Source organism: Erpetoichthys calabaricus, chromosome 1 (assembly GCF_900747795.2).
Source record: "Erpetoichthys calabaricus chromosome 1, fErpCal1.3, whole genome shotgun sequence".
NCBI lineage: Eukaryota > Metazoa > Chordata > Cladistia > Polypteriformes > Polypteridae > Erpetoichthys > Erpetoichthys calabaricus.
Genome location: NC_041394.2, coordinates 65,710,612 through 65,733,677, shown reverse-complemented (window position 1 = coordinate 65,733,677; position 23,066 = coordinate 65,710,612). Strand labels below are relative to the sequence as shown.

The following is a 23,066-nucleotide window of genomic DNA, read 5'->3' as shown; positions in this document are numbered from 1 at the left end:
AAATAAAAGTAGACATAAACATTCAAGAATAACTCTTCTTCAGCTTAGCCTACTACTGTATGCAGCTAACAAGGCTATTAAAATAATGCCATTAATGCACTGTTGGCTTATTTAGGTTTCAAAACACTTCACTGTAAATTAAAGAAAACTGCAAGGCTGATAACAAACCCAATGAGCACACCAGAAAAGTTGAATTTCCTCAGTCTGGAACTTAAATCTTTGAAGCAGTCATGTGAAAAAAATAATTTTACATTTTGTGCTAAACCTTCTTCTGTTGTCTCTACAGACCAAAAATAGGAAAACCTGTCCGATTCAACCTTGAAGACATCACTTCCGGTCCCGGCGGCAGTCACTAGAGGTCACTTTGAGGTCCATCACATCTATGACATATTATATATATATATATATATATATATATATATATATATATATATATATATATATATATATATATATATATATATATATATATATATATAATTCACTAAACCGGAAGACAAATAGCCACCCATGGAAAGCACGCCGGAAGGGGCGTGGATTCACTAGGCCGCCGACAAGTAAGCCGCCCACCAACTCGGATGCGACGACTGGGAAAAAACGCCGTCATTTATGTTCGTCTGGGCTACAGTACACATGCACCTCTGAGCCAAGTTGACTTTTCGCTTACGACACACGACCGCGCGCACCATAGCAAACTGTTTTACACGCTACATACAGCATGGGATACACAGAAAATAGCCATGTCAGTCAACGCAGATCAGACACCCAGGCAAACAACACTGAATAATCAATAGCTGCAACTACTTTGCCCGCCCCAACTCCTCACCTGAGTCGGTTTCGTCTGTGTTCAGCAGTGTTTCCCAAACTCAGTCCTGGTCAACCCCTGTGGCTGCAGGGTTTTGTTCCAACCAGATTCCTAATCATTAATGCCGGTGAAAATTATCAGGGATAAGTCGGTTTTTCAAACGCAGCTGTATAGCAGATTAGTCAGGATGTAATAATCCGGCATGAATGCCCGTTACGGATTTAGCAAATGTTCATTTTTTTCCCTCTGCTTAAAAAACATTTAATAAGCGGCGTGATTATATGTGGATTGGTATGCAGCGTGTAAAACAGTTTGTTTGTTGTGGATGATTTGCTATCCACACAGGGAGGAACCGGGAAGCGAACGCACAATCTTCCACTGTCACCTTACTGCAAAGCAGCAGAACAGGCCACATGTTCATTTTTTTCCCTGTGCTTAAAAGACATTAAAAAAAAGTGTTTCTCAACTGTGACTCCCGAACAAATCAGTATGCAAAAAGCGGCCAGAACCGCAAACAACAATGAAAAGTCTACGTGACTCACATGTGCATATCGACTGTGCAAAGAGAAAAACGACTCAGGTGACAAGTTGGGGGTGGGAACATGAGCAGGCAGTACATACTGAATGAGACATCAGCAGACTAGCATGACGGACGGCGCGTAATGGGCGTCCTTCCCCTCTCCTCCCGTTTTCTTGGTGGTTTTTTAAATTATGGATTTTTAAAATGTTAATTTTTTCCGTGCTTAAAAATCATTAAAAAAGCGGCCTGATTATGCAGCGTATGGTACGCTGCGGGTTGGCTAGTATATATATATATATATATATATATATATACTCACGTATAAGTCCATCCATCCATCCATCCATCCATCCATCCATTCATCCATCCATCCATCCATTTTCTTCTGCTTATCCGAGGTCAGGTCGCGGGAGCAGCAGCTTGAGCAGAGATTCCCTCTCCCCGGCCACGTCTTCTAGGTCTACCGGGGGAATCCCAAGGCGTTCCCAGGCCAGCTGAGAGACATAGCCCCTCCAGCGTGTCCTGGGTCTTCCCCTGGGCCTCCTCCCAGTTAGACGTGCCCGGAACACCTCACCAGGGAGGCGTCCAGGAGACATCCTGATCAGATGCCAAGCCACCTCATCTGACTCCTTTCGATGCGGAGGAGCAGTATAAGTCAGGAGCGTATAAGTCAGGTCTTGAAACCCGAAAAATTGACCATAAAATCAGACCCCGACTTAAATCAGACCCCGTTCAAAAATGCGACACTTAATTTATTTATTTTTTTTACATCTTTTTACGTCAGTTTCTCAGATACTTTGAATTTTGTTGCAGCAGTGCAGTTACCAATTTCTTTCACCACTTCAATGACGTTAAATTTAAAACCAGCTTCATATTTTCTTCTGATTGAACGCTCCATCATAGATAAGAGATGCTCTTATGATAAAGGTGTATGAGGGTGTGAGATACAAACAACACAAATCAGTGCAAATGTTGCTTCGGAATATTTTAGGTATTACTGTGTGGTCACGTAGGCACAATAGAGAGAGAGTGAGAGGTTAGGAGCACACACTCATTCAGCGCATTGCTATACCCACATAGAAAGAAAAGGCAGTGTACTCCATGGTTACTCTCTCAGGTGTGCATTAGCATATCATAATCTCTTGGACCAATACCGTGAGTTTTCCATATTCGACATATATGACTGACATTATAAAATACCAGACATTATGTGGTAAAATCAAGTTCCGACTTATCCATGGGAGAACTTATCCGCGAGTATATATGGTACATATATATGCAGTATGTCTTTCTTTAGTAACACATCAGAATGGCTTTAAAAGGTTGCTATAGTTGATCTATTAGACACTTACTGCTATGTACAGCAAAAAAAGCCTTAGTAAGACTTTCTTACTAAGCAGTAAGTGATCACTAGAGGTACAATACTGATAACTCTGTATTATCATTGGTGCTTTGTAAAGCTTTTAAAAACAAAGAAAAGGTTCATTAAGGTGTTGTTACTTACCAGTAAACAGTCTGCATTAAGAGCAAGGTGGAGCCCTGCCCCCATTTCCTAACATATGGTGCAAAAATAAAATAAGTAGCAAATTCAACTAAATTATTAATGTCGTTGATAAAATTTTTATAGCCTCAATTTTGCTGTCAAAATGACTTTTTTCAGTTTCTCATTACACACTTAATACAATTTCCCATTAAGAGAAATATTTATTTTCGAATTTATGTGATATTTTCTTTAGGCCGGGCATCACTCTCCTACTTCCAGGTTACTTGGGCAGGCCCTTTGACACTGTGGTATTCTCGGCAAAGCTTTGCTGATGTGTGCACATGGGCAGCCTAAACTTTTCTGATACACAATGGGGTATGAAGGCTAGAGCCCATTTAAGTGACCCGTTGATTAATCATTTTTAAAATATGCTTGAACAAGCACATCTCTCTATTTTGGAGTAGTTATCATTATTATCATGAATGACATTGCCTACTTACAATATAGTTTAGCACTTTGCCCATTCAACAAAAATCAAAAATGTATTACCATTACCATTTTGGGCTGAATATTTGAAATTGAAATTTCTTTTAACATTGTCCTTTGATGGAAGAACTGTCTAACAAAACATTAGGCTGGTAGAGCTTAGATGTTATGTTTTTATGGCATTATATCATTAACTAGTGCTGGTCATCTAAGACATTGTGAAACACAGTATCTCTCCTTCACTTTCTAATATGAGCTTTACTAAAGGCCATCTCCTTTCTTAGTCACCCTACAACTCAGGTGCCACTATTCCTATCTTACAGAGCTCCTTCCATTAGAACATTAGAAAAAAGTTTGACAAAAATATGCCCTTCAGCACAAAAAGTTTAGCAATCCTATCCACATAATATCTGAAAAATAACATCAAGTCAAGATCCGAAGGTCCCTAGAGCCTACTCTCTACCACACTACTCTGTAATTTATTCTATGTGTCTATATGTCCTCAGAGAGTTGCAGTCAGGGTGGCTGATGAAATTATTCTTACGGATAACGCTGCAGTTGGTACCCACTGGGCTGGCTACTTTGAGCAGTTATTTAAAGCTGATCCTCCAGCTAGGATGTTGGACATCTCTTGGTCCATGGTTCTTGAGGCTGGTACTCCAATTAGCTGTGAACCACCCAATTTCACTCAGATTGTACAGGTGATGAACCAGCTGAGGGTAGAAAAGGCTACAAGGATCTGTGGTATCCAGGGTCAGCTTCTCCAAGCTGATGGTAAGGCTGTCCTGCTGGCATTGCAAGCAATCTTTGCTTACATTTGGGGGACAGAAGTCATCTCAACTGACTGAAAAAGCAGACTTGTTGTCCCTACCTGGAAAGGGAAGAGTGATTGCCTGGATTGCAGCAACTACAAGAGGATAACACTGTTCTTTGTGCTGGGCAAAGTCCTTGCTAGGGACATCTTCACTACCCATGGTCACTTGCTCACTTACCAGCAACTGGAGCAGTCTAGTTTTATGCCTAAGAAGTCTATCATTGACCGCATCTTGGCACTGCGGGTTCTAATGGAGTACAAATGTGAATATCAGCAAAGTCTCTTTGCAGCCTTTGTCAATTTTCACAAAATGTTCTACTCAGTTGATTGAGTTGCCCTGTGGGATATCCTGAAACTTTGCAGGATCCCCCTGAATTTGCTGGATGTCAAAGCTGGCCTGTACATTGGCACTGTGAGTGCTGTGCAGAGTGATGCTGGGGTTTGTCACGGGTGTGTTCTTGCTCCTACATTGTTCAATGCTTGGATGGATTGGATGTTGGGCAGGGTTGTGGGGTCCAGTGGCTGTGGGGCATCTGTTGGTGAAGAAAGATACACTGATCTTGACTTTGCCATTGACGCTGTGACCTTTGCAAAGTCAGAGAGACTGAATGAGGAGTCTGTGTGTCTGGGTTTGTGGATATCTGGATTAAATCCAAGATCCAGGCCTTTAATGACCTCTTGAGCACAGCTATCAGCAGTGTGTATGTCTGCAGAGAGAGTGTCGACAGCGTCAAGAGGTTTACTTACCTCAGCAGTGACATTCATGTCTCTGGTGACTCTTCCTATGAAGTTAGTAGACGGATTGGGAGAGCATGGGGGATGGGTCATGAGGTCACAGGAAAGGAGTGTGTGGCGCTCCTGATATCTTTGCAAAAGGACGAAGGTCCAAGTCTTTAGAATTCTGGTGCTTCCTGTTTTGCTATATGGTTGCGAGACATGGACACTGTCCAGTGACCTGAGATGAAGACTGGACTTCGGTGCTGCATCTCTTCAGAGAATCTTTGGGTATGGCTGGTTTGACTTTGTGTTGAAAGAATGGATGCTCACAGAGTCCTGAATGAGGTGCATTACCTGCATTGTGAGGGAACGTCAGTTAAGGCACTACAGCCATGTGGTGCATTTCGCAGAGAGTGATCCAGCTCGCAGGATCCTCGTTGCTGAAGACCTGAGCGGCTGGACCAGGCCAAAGGGATGCCCACGTAACACCTGGCTGCGGCAGATAGATGGTAATTTTGAAAGGGTGGGACTGCACCATGTGTCTGCCTTGGGGTTAGCCAACTGAGATCCCAAGCTGTTTCATTGTGTGGTGGGTGCAGCAACATGCTGTACCAATGCATGCTCCCCAACCTGACCTGACCTGTCTATGATTCACTGTGTGAAGAAAAACTTTCTAACATCTGTGAAAAATTTACCCTCAACAAGTCTCCAACTGTGTCACCATGTTCTTAATAAAATCATTTAAAAGTAACAATCTTAATCCACTGTACTAATTCCCATCATAATTTCAAATACTCCAATCATGTCTTCTCTCAATCTCCATTTGTTTAAACCGAAAAGGTTGAACTCTTTTAACTTTTCCTCATAACTCGTCCCTTGTAGTTGTGGAATGAGCCTGGTCACTCTTCTTTGGACCTTTTCTAGCACTGCTATGTCCTTTTTGTAGCCTGGAGACCAAAACTGCACATAGTACTCCAGATGAGGCATCACCAGTGTATTATAACCTATTTAACATAACCTCCTTGGACTTTACTCTACACATTGTGCTCTATAACCTAACATTCTGTTAGCCTTCTTAATGGCTTCTGAACACTGTCTGAAGGCTGACAGTATTGAGTACACTACTGCTAGGTCTTTCTCATAAAGGATACTGTCAAGATTCAGAGCTTCTGTTGTGATTTCAGATCTAGCATTATGTTTCCTTCATGTAGTATTTTATATTTACTTAGGTTAAATTTCATCAGCCACAAATCCTCCCAAGCCTGTATGCTGTCTAAGTCACTCTGTAATGATTTGACTGATTCTAGGTTATCTGGCATCCCACCTACTGTACCCTGGTATCATCTGTAAATGTAACCAGCTTGTTGAGCATATCCCTATCCAAACGAAAATAGTAGTGGCATCATTACTGATCCCTGGAGGACACCACTTTTAACATCATCTAATTCTGATAAGCTTCCATGCACCATATAACCTTCTCCTTCTCATATTTAACCAGTTTTTCACCCATCTACAAACATACACCCTAAACTCTCACTTCTTTGAATTGCTAGCATCTCATATTATCTAAAGCTTCCTGAAAGTCAGGATAAATCATATCATATGCACTTCTCTGATTGTATCCTTTTGTTGCTTCCTCCTAGAGTTCCAGCATTATGTACTAAAACATGACCTCTCCTGTCTGAACCCATGTTGATTGTTCACTATCAGTCTTGTTCTTGTATGCTGCTGAATCCTTTCCTTAATAATTCCTTCAATTAATTTATCTGTGATGCATGTTAAGCATACTGGTCTATAGTTATTTCCATATGATTCTAATGTTTTTTTCAGGCGTTCACTGCTTGATCATTCATTCCTCCAACTCTGCCTCACAGTGCTCACTTAAGGTCAGAGGCTATACCATTTGCACCCTCTTTCCCCAAATGCTTGAGCCAGTCCAAGCCAGAATTCTTCCCAAGTTAGGTAGTGGCCCCAACACCTCTGACATCATCTCTTTTTCAAGTGTGTGAGGTTTCATGCACAGTTGCAGTAAGTAATGAATAGATTTACTATAAGTAGCTCTTATGCCCTATTTTATGTAGTCATTATAAAGTATCTCTTAAGGACTTATTATTTGTCATTCACTGACCTAGGCTGTCCCATTTGGTTGTATGATATCTATGATTCATATGATTATGATTTTAAACACGTTTCTATTTATTTTCAGCAGCAGTGACACATACATCTGGATGTATTTGGTAAATATGAATATCTATATCCCTCGACGGGCTGGCTCCCATTAACCAAACTGACATGGAGGAAGCTCTGACCACCCTGAAACAAACAATAGTAGATGGTGCTACTAAATATAGTGCAGTGGACTAACGAAGCTATACGACTGGGCAGTACTTATAATAATAATAATAATATTAATAATAATAATAATAATAATAATAATAATTCATTACATTTATCTTATGGACAAACCTGAAACCCATAGCAGCAATTGTCTTTTGTAGCCTATGGGACAGTCAAAGCGCGTACGAGTAACGACTCGGGTTACTTGCGTGGGAAAAGTAATAAGTAGATGTCTATATTCTGTCATTAGTGATTTTAATATGTGTGGTTTTGCATTCGGCAGCACGGTGGCGCAGTGGGTAGCGCTGCTGCCTCGCAGTTGGGAGATCTGGGGGACCTGGGTTCGCTTCCCGGGTCCTCCCTGCGTGGAGTTTGCATGTTCTCCCCGTGTCTGCGTGGGTTTCCTCCGGGCGCTCCGGTTTCCTCCCACAGTCCAAAGACATGCAGGTTAGGTGGATTGGCGATTCTAAATTGGCCCTAGTGTGTGCTTGGTGTGTGGGTGTGTTTGTGTGTGTCCTGCGGTGGGTTGGCACCCTGCCCGGGATTGGTTCCTGCCTTGTGCCCTGTGTTGGCTGGGTTTGGCTCCAGCAGACCCCCGTGACCCTGTGTTCGGATTCAGCGGGTTGGTAAATGGATGGATGGATGGATGGTTTTGCATTCGTAACTAAACTGCATGTTTCCTTTCTCACGTTCAAGTCGATGGGTTCTATTCGCCTCCCGCTGCGCGTTTATCATCGGTAATCTCTTACCAAAACTTTTGTTTTTCGTAATTAAACGTTTATTTTTTTAAATTTTTGCTTTCTTAAGTTTAAACACGCGACATTCTGGCAAACGTCTCCCTTTGTCCGCTTGTCCGTCAAATTCCACTCCCAGGTCTGCTCCTGTCAGTCAGCGGGTGTGTCTGCCGAATGCGATTGGTAGCTGATGACGACACCAAACGAGTTAAAAAGCTGCCCCCTTTAAAGAGGGGGAAGCGGTGAATTTGTGCATAGTTTTAAATTTGTGTGTGGGACGTGCACAGTTACCTTAAAGGACGGTATCAGAAGTGTTTACAGCTGAGTCTGACCCCAAGTCCTAAACACTGAAGATGAACAGAACATTAGTTGGGGTATTTGCCCTGGTGGCTTGCTTTACAGCTGGTAAGTATTAAGAAGTGTGGCTGCTTTGCTAACAGGAATACGTTTGACATAGTGAGTAAAGCTTTTAATTTAATGGTTCTTTGTTAGTTATTTTGCAAAAAAACGTTCAATTAATTGGACAGCTTTATTGTTTGAGTGGATGATGCTGCACAGGAATATGAAATGCGTCCTGGGTTATTGTTCCTAGCGTCCTTCGCAAATCCGCCTCATCCCGTCCGTAATTTGCTATAGTTACCTAGTTAAATTGTCGGAAATATTTTAGCAAATCACAAGGATAAAATACGGTAACAAAATAGTGGATTGTGGTGTTAGTTGATACACGATCGACTACAAAAAGGGCGTTGGTGGTGCAAGTGAGGGCTTCTGGACCTGTGCCTCGTCAGGTGTACATGCCAGTCGGATAATCGGTCGGTTTAAAACTACGTAACTCCGATTAGCTGGAAATTCAATATTAAATACAAAACTAACAAGTTTTTCATTTACTGGATTAATATAAATTCTGTTTCTAGAGACTTTACCACTGATGCTTTTCAACGAGCACTGTCGAGTTAATTCTCCTTTGATAACCTCGCAGAAACGCGTGCTTACCGTGTAAAACTTCCAAAATCATATTGAACTTTTTTTTCCCCGCAAAGCATCCATCTACTTCATATTGTGCAAGGAGAGCACGAAAATAACTAGTAAACAGTAATCCGCTGAGTCGATGTTTTAATAGTGAAATACTTGCCATGAACATTTCTGTAATGCCAAATTTCTTCCTAGGGACAAATTTCCATCTACTGACAAAAACAGTTATGAATTGCAATTCTTTCTGCATCTTGGGCGTTGGTTAGACGTTACGTCGGCACAATGGCCATTTAATTCCTTTGATGCGGGTTGTTTCACAAACCTGCTCCTCAGATTGAAAACTTTTCAAGATCAGTGTCTTGATCGGGCGCTTGTAGCTTTGTAGCAGCTAACAGAATTGGTAATATGTTTAAGACCGCCGCCGGCTTGAAACCGCTTTGTTAAGCGAATTAGCCGCGAGAGCTTGGTTTTACATAGAAATGAGAACTTTTAATAGAGTTCACGCATTTAAACATGAATCTCCTGCCTTGTTGGAAGGAAAGACGAACCCCGAATTTGACATCGATCGTTCTAACGTGCAAAATTCTTAATTCTTGACAAAAATGACAAGGCTAGGAAACGGTGCCAGAAACGCTACCCACCGCTGAAGCTTCTCTGCTAGTTTTACTCCCCGAGGGCATTCAAAACCCCCTGTTATGACCCCACACAGAATTAAACGGGGCAAAAAAGTGCAGTTAATGATTACGTTCAACTGCGTAACCAAATCACTGGCGTGTGTATTAATCGGGCATTAAAAAAAAAAAAAAGCAGTAAAGAGAAGCTTCAGTCTTAGAGTGTAACATTCTATAGGCCAACACAGGGTGCAACTGCCTGAATAGACAGTGACCCAAACAAAAGATTTCCCAAACACAACACGATCCGCCTTTAAGCTTCAGCTCTTCTACACAATCGAATGTTGGAGCTCATTTAGGGGAGGCGGAATTGACCTTGGCATGTCTGCAACAGGGTTCATTTTTAGGCAGCGTTTCTCCAGCTGACACAATCTGCTAAAGGTTTGTGCGTTTTCTTCTGCTCCGATGAAATGTGAATAATGTTACGAAGTGTGCTGATGTCAAATTCTGAATGCCATCTCTTTCGAGGGCCCGCCTTAAAGTGCTGAGTTTACCTGAGCACATCTGTAGCCAAATGCAGAAAGCGCATTTGGAGACTAGCCAGAATTCGAACAATTCTTAAAGCTAAACTTCTATTTATTTTATTTTATTTATTTATTATTTACTTTTAAGCAACTTTAAATGTAAATGCCAATGGAGTACAAATTTGAGGAGTTTGTCATCTTGATAGTAAATTTGGATGTGAAAGACATCTGCTTTGAAAGAAACTGCTGGCGCTTTGGCTTTTAAAAATAGGCTCTTTATGTCAGCAATCTGCATAAATCCTGCTTTGGTTCAGTATAAGATACCAGTAGATTAGAATTTGGTCTTCAGTTTTACCACCTATATGAGCAGTAAAGATGTGGTTGAAAACTAGATGATGGAATATGTCTTTATCTTCTTTAAATGATCATCTATTGAGATCTTCCTGTTTTTTTTCCTTTGGGAGAGTCCAGGCATTTATAAAAACAATATATTGCAGCTGTCCTAGAACTTTGACAAAAACACCATATTAGTGTGTATACTAATTTTCTTTAAAGGGGTCTGGGGAGAAGTTGGGAAGAATCAAAGGGTTAGAATTATTGAGATTCACAACCCAGACACATGACTGATTACTAAAACAGCCAGGCCAACGACTGAAAAGTGGACTGGCTTGGCCTGGTGCACCACTTTACATTTCTTAGTAATGGTGGGGGATTGTGTTGTGCTTTGAATGAAGCTATTCCGGCCAGCAAATTACAGCTAGGCTCATCTTGGTCAGTGAATGCCTTTCTTCTAGTAAATTGATCAAAACTGCCAAACGGGATTAGCATTTGGTATGGGGTGTGGTGTGTGTGGTTTTGTTTTTTTTTTTTTTGTTTTTTTTAGATCTCCTGCTCTGTCAATTGTAAGTTCCATATTTTTTTTTCCTTTATGCATCCACAGCATTTCACCTTCCTTGCTGTCATAAAGTCTAATAAATTTGAAAATGTGTATTTAATGTGGACTGTTTATATCCTGCTGAAGTAAGTTTTTGCTTCTCTTATGCAGTCTTCTCTTCATCTTGTTTATCCCATTACCACCTGAAATCTGAACCCCAAAATAAATTGACATGACTTTTTTTTTTTTTTGCCAACAGGGCGAGTCTGAAATTTAAAATGTCAAGTTCCCTTGCTTCTCTCTCACAGGAGACAGAATAGCTTTTGTTAGAATTGGATCAGAGAATTAAAATAGATATAATCAAGTTGGGGAGCATGCACTGTACCAATGGCACTGCCAAACTGTATGTGTATTTTTTTTTTTGCCAACCTCCCCCCAGTCCAGTAAAGAATACGGTAGGATTTGATATACCCTTTGGCTTTTAAATGGGTTTTGACCATTGGCCTTAAGTTGACCTGCTAGGTGTTTAGAAAAAGTCTTTTAGATAAGACATGTAACCCATGGCTGATGCTGGGTATGTATTGGCTAGACCAAAAGGACCAGGGGCCTTGTGTATAAATGGTGCGTATGCACAAAAATGTTGCATGTACCTGTTTCCAGCCTCTCTTCGAGAGGCATTAAAAACTAAACTTGGTGTAAAACCACACACATTCTCATGCCAGCCTTACCCTATGCATAGTTTCCACTTGATTTTTGCAAACTGGTGGCACCCAGTGTCCAAGCAGTGGTACTGTTCCTGTGTGGTTTCATATTTGATGTATAATATATAAAAGATTCACATCCAAGATGTGGCTTTATCAAATACACTTAAATTAACTGCATACTTATAAATTTAAGGCATCTGATTGTAATCAATCTGTAACAATATAATGGTGCACAAAATCGCCAAACTATTCCAAATACTATAGTTGCTTTAGTGTTCCACTCAGTGCAGCATATTTAATCTCATTGTACCATACAATGAAATTAAATTCAATAGAAGAGCACATATTTACAGATGACTGACTTCTAAGTCGATTTTAAATTTCCTATAGCTATAATCTTTGAGCTCTATCATTTTTAAGATATAATATACATAGATTAATACAGAAATTTTTAACTTCATTTCAATGTATACTGTTAAGTGTGGGCACAGTGGCGCAGTGGTAGTGACGAGCTGGCGTCCCGTTCAGGGATTGTTCCTTCCTCGCACTGTATGCTTGCTAGGACTGGCACGACCCTGGATAGATGGATGGAATAATAAAACCTCTACTAATGAATATTTCAATGTTCCTTAAAAGTTTTGAAGAATTGGCGTTCTGAGCTTACAGCTGGCTTTATTTATTACAGAGCTCAGTATGGTGATTGGTTATGTGGAGAAAAGAAAAGGAAGGACAAGAATTGGGGCTTGGTACATTTGAAAGAAACGGCACTGATGCATTAAATTATTTTGAGTTTCGCACATCCCAGCAAGCACCTTGCTGGAACAATCCCTGGACAGGGTGCCAGCTCATCACTAGCACTGTGCCATTGTGCCCCCATGTTTAATACATGCTTTAATTCACTTCATGAAAATATCAAGCATACATGCTCAATTTAAATTGTTCAGAGAGCTGTAATATCATGAATGTAATGTATTCTGTGTCCTGTTGGCTTAAGAGCCTGTTTAAGAAGCATGCAGTGATCCACACACAGATCACATAGGAGAACATACAATATGAAGCCTTTAACATGCTACTTTAGTTACGCTAGGATCTGAGAAACTGTAGTAAATTTTAATATTGATTCTAAGATGTTTACAATGTTCCAATTTAACAGCAACATAAACTACAGGATTAAATTGGACATTTTAATTTTTTTTTTTTTCCCCCCAACCCGCTTTATACCCTAACATGCGTCCATACGACACTGACGGTGGGTTATGACTCTCCTTTTCATGGCAACTTGTTTCAGGCACTGTGCGACTTTCTGAACTTTAACTTTGAGTTTCTCCACCTGTCCACTCGATTTAACTTCCTTTTGTTGTTTATACCAGGGGTCGCCAACTCTGGTCCTGGACGACCACCATGGCTGCAGGTTTTCATTCTAACCCATTTCTTAATAAGTGACCTGGTTTTGCTGATAAAATGAAATCAAAAGAAGTTTAATTGACTTGCTCTTGAAAACTTAGACCCATTTAATGGTTTTTTTTCCTTAAGTAGCAGCCAACGAATGAGATACAAAATGAACCAAAACATGACCAGGAAACTGTCAATCATATAATGTCTGAGAATAAGGAAAGATGAAGGTCTCTGGAATGTTAATCTGTTCATGTCCCCAAAACATTTTGAACAATGCTCTTAGAAAAGAGAAAATCAAATTTCAGAAATGTCTGCTGTTGCATTATGAGAGCAGCAACAAACCATGGAATTAAAGAACTGGTTTAATTAATGAGAATCGGTGCCTAATTAAGCAACTGGTTGAAGTGAAATTGATTGGAGTTTGAGGCCCTGACTTAGTTGGTCTTCTGTTGGCTCACTCACTTCACGTTTATAGATTTGTTCCCCTGAATTGCTTCATTTCTTTCCTTAAATGGCACCCAAACAAATGAAACAAGTCAACTAAAAATTCTTCAAAAGTAGTAGCAAAATCTGGTCACTAATTAAGAAAAGGGTTAGAAAACAGCCACGGTTGTCTTCCAGGACCAGAGTTGGCGACCCCTGGTTTATACCACTGCTTAAGGCAACAAACATTACGTTTTTCCTTGCCTCCTCTTATTCGCTGAATTCCTTTTTTTCATGTGCTTTTGCCATTCTTTTAACCAAACGGTGAATGGGGAAGGCAATATTTATATTGATTTGCATATTAATGCTAAAATCTGGGAGGAGTTGGGGTGGGACGGTAGGTGTGTGCAGTACTTTTCGTGTTTTTCAGGATTTATGGAACTCCAGTGAATGGAAGTTGGCTTATGCACGGTTTTGTGCCTCCTTTTTTTTTTTTTTTTTTTAATTTTTATAATATATATTATATGCACATTTCCACTTTTGTCCATACGCCATGTTTTAATGAGTTCTATGCATGGTGTTATACAGGAGGCCCCAGGACTGAACCTTTTTTTTACTCAAGGTAACAAATGAGTGGCAAAGGCTTGACTAGATTTAAACATGAGAGCCATTTCTCTCTTGTTTTGGACTGCAGAGAGACAACTGAACAGGCAATCGGTTTTGTACTTTAGTCTCTAATGACTAGACTAGTGAAACTTTTTAAATTCTTGTAAAATGGATATCCAAATAATGAGCTCTGAGATAAGGCCAGTTTAAGTAGAAATTGACTGGCACAAAAACCAGCAGGCATTGTGACCTGCATTGCTTTGATTTACCATGTCAGAGTTCTTACACCATCAGTTTAAAACTTGCTGTCACTGTGGTAACCAAGAATTCTCTGATCCTGTAAATTCAAATATTCCTGAAATGAAGTGTACTGTATGTGTACATTATTACTAGCAGTTGAATATTGTAGAAAGTTTCAAAGATCTTTATGCCCCCACCTGCTTTGTTAGGATTTTAGCAGTTGGAGAATGTCTGCAATCTGCTCACCCTTGCTGAAAGAATTAATGTATCCCACTACATTTTTTTTTTTTTTTTTTTTTTAGGAATTTTTGCCTAAAAGCCCCAATACTCGGTTGAACCAAGCCTAGTGTAAAACACGATTGACTCGATGGCTCTTAGTTTAAAACTGGACTATTAAGCAGTGATATTTTCTATAACATGTACGCTGACTTGTGAATTACTGAGCATGAAAGACTTTTAGAATTGGTCAAATAGTATGAGTAGTTGGCTATAACTGAATAAAGGAGGAAATTTACCTTTTAACTGAAGTAAAACATTTAGCTGCCTAAATATGTGCCATTCTGCCCTGCAGAGATTTTTTTTTTTTTTCCTTCTCCCCATGTTGGGTCTCAAAAGTGTGGGCAGCAGAGTAACACAATCCTTGGCATAACAATCAGTAGTGAAATAGGACAAGTTTTAAAAATCAAACAAAAAAGGTATCGCTAGCTAAGCGGAGACAAGGTACTCTCCAAAATGCAGAAGTACACCAACTCAGACGGAGGCTGGTGTGTGAGTGAGGCGGGGCCCTCCCCTTGGCCCGCAGCCTCAGTCTCAGATTAACGCAAGATATATCTTGCAAGTGAACTATGATTCTTAGCATGTTGAGAGAAGTTGCAAAATCAACTGGAACGTTCAAGGAAATTCTAAATCTGTTAAGTAGTTCTCTCGTTCACTAGCTAAGCAGATGCAAGGTACCCCCCTAGAGGAGGGACAGTGCGTCTCTTGGATTCGCACAAATAAATCCATACTGCAAGCGAACTGATGCATATTACAATAAGACAAGTTGCAAAATTAACAGGAATGCTCAAGAAAATGAGAAAAAAACCTAATCTAAATCTGTTAAGTAGTTCTCTTGTAAAAAACGAACAGACATTGGATTTTATTTATATATAGATGATGATGATGATAGAGATGTATTTTACCTTTCCAAATAGACAGGCAATGCAAAAGTTAATTTTTTTTTTTTTTTTTTTTTTTTAGTGCACGCACTGCAGTGTTACGAATGTGACTTTGGAGTTTTTGGTTTGTGCTCAACCTCCAAAATAAACTGTACAACAGGACAGAGTTGTTACAATTCCACTGGATCCCCAAGCGCAGGTAGGCACTTCCACCTTTGAACTAGCCTGCATTAAAGTGTTTGTGGTAATAGCTTTTTCTTAAACTTTTTTTTTTTTTTTTCCCCCCTCTCATCAGTTACCGGCCTGAAAATCACTGCAAAAGGCTGTCGTAATAATACGCTGTGCGCGTCAACAAACATCACCACTAACAGTTTTCTGTTTAACATTAACTACACTATCTCCTATGCCTGCTGTAGTGGAGAGCTATGCAATGGTGGAACAACTCTGGCCTTCTCCATGCTAACAGCCATTGTAATGGCTACTGTTTGGTTTGGACTCTTGTAATATCTTCCTTTCAGTGAAATCCTGTAACGTTTACTATGCACTTTGCCTTTGGAAACAACTAATGGTTTTTAATTTTCTCAGACTGCAGCTGTTCAAACATAGCTTTTATTAAATTCATAATTTTTGCATTTTTACAAACCTGGGCATAGTAGTCAGAATTCTTGCATTAGAGCCCACCGATAACCTAGACGTGCAGGTGCTGATCCAGAAGACCTTGGCCACTGTGTGGCTATTTCCTAAGTTAGATTTGCGTGTCTTTCTATTGCTGACCTGTCTTTTGGTCAGATGAAAGCAGTTTCACTAAACTCATGACTAGTGACAATGAGTGGTTTAGTAATGCTTTTTGAAATTCATCTTGGCACAATCGGGTTTCCACTTTCTTGACAATGGGTGAGGTGCATGAAGGGGATATGTTGGGTTTTTTTAATTTTATAACTTGATCACTTGTATAATTTTTAGTTATTGGGCAACTTGTAAAAAGAAGGTATAAGATGTTCAAATAAAATTTTTGTTGAAGTGTGAATTGTCCATAGAGTAGTAATGTTAACATTAAGCAGAAATCTCTTGGGGGGGGGGGGTTGGCTGCTACTGCTGATTGGGTGCAATTGCATGTCAGTGTTGGCATGTGTTAATTTTTCTGAAATTGGATTATGTGTGGCCATTGCAATGAGAATTAAAATCCACTGTCAAACACTGTAATCTCGACAAGTGACAAGCTGGGGTAGCTGGACATGTTATGGTAATGGTAAAGCATTTTTGAGGTGGTTCTGAAGTTTGTTGGCCAAGCAGAAGGAAGATTTACCAATAAACTGGCACTAACACTAATCCCCTACCTCTCCTTGGTGTGACAGTCATTGATGTCTACTATATAAAATGCTCCTCATCCTTTTATATTTATAAAATGTTTCAACCAATTCCTTTTGGTGTGCCTTTGAAATTTTTGGAAGAAAGTAAGTTGAAACAAGATTCATGTCCTAGGTGTTACCTGCATGGAGTTTGCCTGTTCTTCCCATGTTAATGTGGGTCTCCTTCAGTTTCATCCCACAGTCTAAAGAGGTGCAGGGTAGGTGGATTGGCAATGTTAAATTGGCCCATGTGTGTCACCACCCTATGATGGACTGAACCCCTGTCCAGGGGTTTGTTTCAGCCCAATGATTGCTGAAATAGCCTCCAGTTGCCCTGCTATGGATTAAAAGCTGAAGAAAGGTGTGTTTTTAAAACCCATTCCTATGTTTATAGGAAATCGTTAGATGTTGTAAAAATATTCTGGAACTCTCTTTATCCAAAGTTGGAGAGTAGGCAAGGCTGGAATGTATCCCTGAAACAATCCTACACAAAAAAACAACAAATTCATGGTAGAATCTGTTATGTGCAAATGAGATTTGTAAGAAGTTTGCAGCAATGGAGGAAGAACAAGATTCAAGATGTGTCATCCACTTTATTAACCTTATTGTGAAGAACTGTTGGCTTTCTTTTTAAATCCCAATTCTGATTACTGTAGCTTGAAATTTGGTAAATAGTTGAATCAGAAGGGGTTTCACTATTGTCTTGTTGCATTGTTCCCCCAGATTTGGTAAGGACAAAGACTGTCAAAGAGACAGAAGGGGATATGGGGTATGATACCAGGAAAACTCGGCTTCAGAGATTTTATTATGGGTGATGGAGTCTGAATTACACCTCCATTCTGTCAGTTTGCCTCCTTTTTATAGATTGCCCTCTCCATTTATGAATTTGAGCATATCTCCTACTGGAGAATTTGGATGATTCTCTGCAGATAAATCTGACAGTAGTCTCAAATGCTGGCACTCAATGCCATTCTAAATGCAGTCATCGGTGGTGAGTAGTCAATGGTATCCGTATGTGGAAGATGCCAATCTTTGGTATTGGCTGCAGATGTCTTAGGTGACAGAAGTTTGAGAGGTATTGTGAAGACTTTTGCAATTTCTGCTTACCCTTCAATGATATTTACTTTGCCTCCTACATCTTTTCTGGTATAGCCACAACCTTTAGATCTTGATATAACAGGGAAAAAATGTTCCCAAGCATTCTTGTGCTAGTTCTATGTCAGTATCCCAATGTCCAATTACCACTTTAGTGTAGCATTAGTGAGCCTAACCAAAAACTGAGCCATTCAGATCGCTCATACATCAATATCTGGATCACACCTAGCTCCTGCTTTGTGTATTAACTTCTTCGACAAGCTTACTGAAGAATTGCTTTCAAACCATTTTAAATGGTATTTAAATTCTTAAAGTAGATTTCATTCTTTACTGGGGCAGAACTTCACTGCTGAGCTCCTTTTAAAGAAAACAATGTAGTGGTTTTAGAACCTTTTTCTGGAGCACTTCTTAATAGATTGAAACTTGTGTAGTAATGGACAAATTAGTCAATCCTGAATAATGTACACTGAAACAGTGGGCTGATTTAAAATATTCAAGCAAAATAATACACTTCAGCTATGAGGGGTAGGGGAGAACACCCCTTTACACACAAATGAAACTGGCATGGATGTGACTAAGTAATAAAGCCTTTGGTCAATCATTTTATGAATATCTGGGTCAGAGTGGTTGAAAACTGATGTCAAAACTAAGCAGGGTACCAAACAATATGGGGAAAACCATTTTCCAGGCAACCTGCAATGTAGGTTTTCTCTACACCAGACTTCCAGCTGAATGTTGCCTCCTGGAAGTTGGTTCCAAGGAACATTGGTCCATGTGGAATGACTGAGCAAATTGGGTGAGTTTCTTATAAAATGTGTTTTGGTTTTTTTTTTGGAAATGAAATTCATCTATTTCATGTATGCCACTTGTGCTATACGGTATCCCATTTTAAACCTGTTATCAATTGCTGCACTTGCTCCCATTATTGATGGAGAAACCGCTGTTTGACATTTGAAAAATTATAGGTTCTCACTGCCTAGGTTCTTGCATGCAACTTTTAATTCACTGGAAAGTTGAATTTTAAATCATTGTTTTTGGGTACTTGCTAGGATGCCCCCAGACGCTTGGAATATATTTAGCACAAAAAACTATTTGTCCTTTTGTCATTTAATGTCTTATTTAATTCACCCCCGAGAACACCATCCAAGTATTCTTGACTACAGCAGAATGATTCTCAGAACTTTTTTATTTTTAAATATTTTTTTAAACATATCCAAGATGCCCAAATTTTTACAATTTGGATAAAGTTAGCATTGTGTGTTTCATCAGCTGTACCTCTAGTTAAAAAAATTGGTTGGAGCAAATCAATTTGGCGATCCAGAAACTGATTTTGAAAGCTTTAGAGTAAGCTCATTATCGGTTGGCTTGTCTTCCATTTTGATTTATTTTTTTTTGGCTGCTGGTTAAGGGAGGGGGGGGGGCGGGGGGGGGGGGGGGGGGGGACCTGGCAAAACATTGATTCATTGGCAACAGTAAGTGGTTAAACATTATGTGAGAAGCTCCAATAGTAACCAGAGGACCTTAAAGATCTAAGTTGGACATCTAAGTTGTGTTGTGTCAGGACCGAGTGATGGAGTAGCGACAAAAGCCCAGTACATTGAGGACTGGTAACGTTACAAAAAGGCTGCAGCTATCCTGTGGAATCTTCAAGATGCAAACAAATGGCTGTAAACGGGAGCCAGTTCAAATAGTAAAGGAAAGGACATTTCCACAGCTGGACAGAATCATGTCACATATTTATTTCCTGGTGCCAAAAGTATGAGCATGAAACTGGTAAATAACTCCAAAATCCAACAAATGGATTAACAGAGTTAAAACCAGAAGGACAGGAACTGTTGGGCTGCTGCAAAGATTCCTATACAGTAAATAGGTATGTTACAATTTTAAAAGTGGAAAAAGATGTTCTGTCACAAAATCATTGGCGTTTGCTTCAGGTCAAGAATATTTTATATTTCAGAGTGCATAGTTAAATATTCTAATGAAACTGCAGCTTCATCAAATGAATAGACCTATGACACACAAAAAATTGCTAATATGAATATCAAGTCTGCAGCCAACTCCTTAAAGAAGAAAAAAAAAGATTTCTTTGAAAGTACACATTCAAAGTATTCTCCGCAGTAGCAGATTTCACTAAACTCTAAACACACCCATGCATGCACTTGACAATGCCTGACTGGATCAGAATTACTAAGTGTGCACTCTTTTTTCATGCTCAGGCTCCCCATCCAAGGTCCATTCCTGCCTGGGTTATGAGACTTCCATGATATGGTCCTGCAGCCTGTATTAGATGAGACCCATCTAGAAGAAAACTGACCCTGCAAAAATTTTTACAGATCATATTTAGTTTATTATCCTTGTATAGCACTCTTCAATGAGTGCGACTGCAGAGGACTGTGACATGTTCTCAGGTAAAATGGAACAGTAGATTTTAAAAATTACTAAATACAGAATTGGTATGCTTAAAGACACATATTTGAAACACAATGAAAATAAAGTAGAAACTGATTAACAAATGGAAATCAATAACATCTGGCCAATGGTTAATTGTTGAACTGTGGGCAGCTGATAGTAGAGAAGAGGGACAATAAAAACACCAGTCCTCAGTATCTGTTGAGGAAAAAAAAAAACTACTGTGGAGACTATGGTCAATTGAAAGAGAGAAAATCAAAGACAACCCCAATCACAGTCCTGGAGATCTCAGCCAATGAGCAGCCCACCCACCCTCATCATTCTACAGTATAGGCTGTGTTGGGCTGTGCGTTCTGTTGGAAAGAACCTCTCTATCCAATGATTCCAAAGCTCCTTTATCTGAGGTGACTTTTCCATATGCAGCAAAGCAGCATGGCAGTAGAGTAAGTGCCACATCAAGAAAATAAGAGGAGAAACAGAATAAATAAGTGCTATTAATGCTTTATAAATATTGTACTACTTATGTGTTCTTCTACAGATGACTAACAGACAGAGATGCAGTAAGTACAGTCAATCAGCAGCTCTAGTCATGGTATGCTAGACTAAACTAGTTAGTCTTCAGCCTCAGTTTTAAAGCTGAAGCCAAACTGGTATCTCTTATGTTACCAGGCAGATCATTTCACAGCTTCAGGGTAATATAAGTAAAAGCTTGGCCTCCCACCATTATTTTATTCATCTTTGGAATCATAAGTAAGTCGGCTTATCTAAATCTTAATGTGTGCTCTGCTTTGTAAGTAATGTTAAGTTCAAATGAGTAAGAAGGGCCTTGGACATTTAAGGCTTTATATGTTAAAAGGAGTATTTTGAAATCTGCCCTAAGCTTAACTGGGAACTAGTATAAGGGTGTTTGAGAATTGGACTTAAGTGATCATACGTACTGTGGTGGATTGCCGGTTTTCGATTCCTGTTCTCACCCCCAGGCCGCTAGGAGGAGCTCTCCCAGCAGCGTGAACGTCCCCCGAGTTCCAGCAGGGCCTCATGGACTATGTAGTTTTTATACGCAGCCCTGCTGGATACCTTGGGGGCCACCAGGAGTCGCTGTAGGAGGACTCGGAGGCTCTTATGTGCCCTATAACCCAGGAGTCCGTCATGGTCACGTGACAGGAAGATACGATGTGCTCCCGGGTTGAAGAAAAGGACTGACCCGGAAGGGATAAGGAACTGTGGACGGATTGGACAGGAACACCTCCGGGTCAGGGTGTATAAAAGGACGATGGGAAATCCAAGACGTTGAGCTGAGCTGGGTGGAAGGGTGGCAACGCGTCTGGGAGTGTGGAGGATTATTGTTTATTGTTGTTATTATTATTATTGAGTATTGTGGAGAGGAGGGTGCTTTGTGCACAATTATTATTTATAATTATTATTAATAAACCATTATTTGGGCTTTTACCTGGTGTCTGACGTCTAGTCTGAGGGTTCAAGGGGTCACGGAGACCTCTAATCTGTCACAGTACTTTCAGTTCAGTTGTAACGGTTCTTGCAGCAGCTTTTTGAAATAACTCAAACCTGCATAAAGAATGATTTGAATATCCAGGGAATAACGCTTTGATGTGGCCAGTTCTACTGTAAATAAATGCATGATCTCTCATTACCCTGCTCATTTAAAAATCCTTAATTTTCCAACATTTGTATATTTATTTTAAATACCTCAGTTATGTTACTTAAATCTTGTAAGATTCTAATAATTGTTTAGGATATAACTATGTTTTTACAGTCTGCCGGCATTTAGGTCTACATTTTTGCTTTTGTGAAACTTACAGATCAACACGTTTTCACAGTGCTAATAAAATAAACATCCAACCAATCATAATTTCACTAGAAGAAACCCTTCAAGGCATTTGAGCACAACATAGTTGTTGAGGTGTGTTGACTGAAAGAGGATTTAGACTCGACAGACACTGCATGTAGTGATAACTTCTGCCCATTCACCCATGGCCCCAAAAGTAAAACTCTGAGAATTAAAATACAGCAGGTTGCCTTACATCACATACTTAGAAACAATGGGAACATGAAAATTACTGAGGAGTAAAAAAAAAAGAGTCTCATTGTCATTAAGGTCCTCCATATCTAATGCAGTTTGTAAAATTAACAAACATAGCAATTTTTAATGAATATTTTCTTAGGACATATGTGCTTGAGAGTGGGTATGTGAGAGAGTGTGCCTCACAAAGGACTTGTCCAGCAACTTACAAACCTATAATTAGAATAAACGAGTTTCGCTCACAATACTTTCTCAGCCCCACTTACTCCAGTTCAGAGCCGTAAGAGACCTGAGCCTAACACAGTAGCATTTTCTGCAAGGTAGAAAACAACCCTGGGTGCAACAGCAGTCCACTCATGCACACAAGTTTGCAGGACCAGTTTAGACATACAAATTAATCTTATGTGCATGTCTTTCGGGGATGTGGTAGGAAGGACCAAGTACCTTAAAAAAAAACAAACAAAAAAAAGCAACAAAGACACAAGGAAAACATGCAAACTCCATGTAGACAATGAAAAGGGTTGAAACCCAGGACTCAGTACCTAAAAGGCTATAGCACTTACCACTACACTACACTACTATACTACTATATTGTAACATTGTCATAATACAGCAATCACTGAGTACCATTGGCTTTATATCTGCCAATGTCTGCGGAACATTCTTTAAATACAATTTCCAACTGTTATAGCATTATTTACAGGATAAACTGATAAAAATGTACAAATGGTATTTCCAATGATTTCTCCTAACCTGACACATTTTTGGAT

The 23,066-nt window shown here is 39.8% G+C and overlaps 1 protein-coding gene across 1 annotated transcript; it reads left to right on the top strand.

Moving 5' to 3' along the window:
• Nucleotides 1–8,123: 8,123 nt before the first annotated feature.
• LOC114651224 (sperm acrosome membrane-associated protein 4-like) lies at nucleotides 8,124–16,429 on the top strand. Its single transcript, XM_028801172.2, has 3 exons — nucleotides 8,124–8,301; nucleotides 15,485–15,601; nucleotides 15,698–16,429. Exons 1-3 carry the CDS (start codon nucleotides 8,250–8,252, stop codon nucleotides 15,904–15,906), a joined length of 378 nt encoding a protein of 125 aa, XP_028657005.2. The 5' UTR covers nucleotides 8,124–8,249; the 3' UTR covers nucleotides 15,907–16,429.
• The last annotated feature ends 6,637 nt before the right edge of the window (nucleotides 16,430–23,066 follow it).

What these genes read in the sequence shown, in the direction of transcription:
- LOC114651224 (XM_028801172.2), top strand. Translation starts at nt 8,250, where the DNA reads ATGAACAGAACATTAGTTGGGGTATTTGCCCTGGTGGCTTGCTTTACA. An exon ending in GGTGGCTTGCTTTACAGCTG is followed by an intron (nt 8,302 to 15,484) that starts GTAAGTATTAAG and finishes TTTTTTTTTTAG; the next exon opens with TGCACGCACTGCAGTGTTAC. An exon ending in CACTGGATCCCCAAGCGCAG is followed by an intron (nt 15,602 to 15,697) that starts GTAGGCACTTCC and finishes CCCTCTCATCAG; the next exon opens with TTACCGGCCTGAAAATCACT.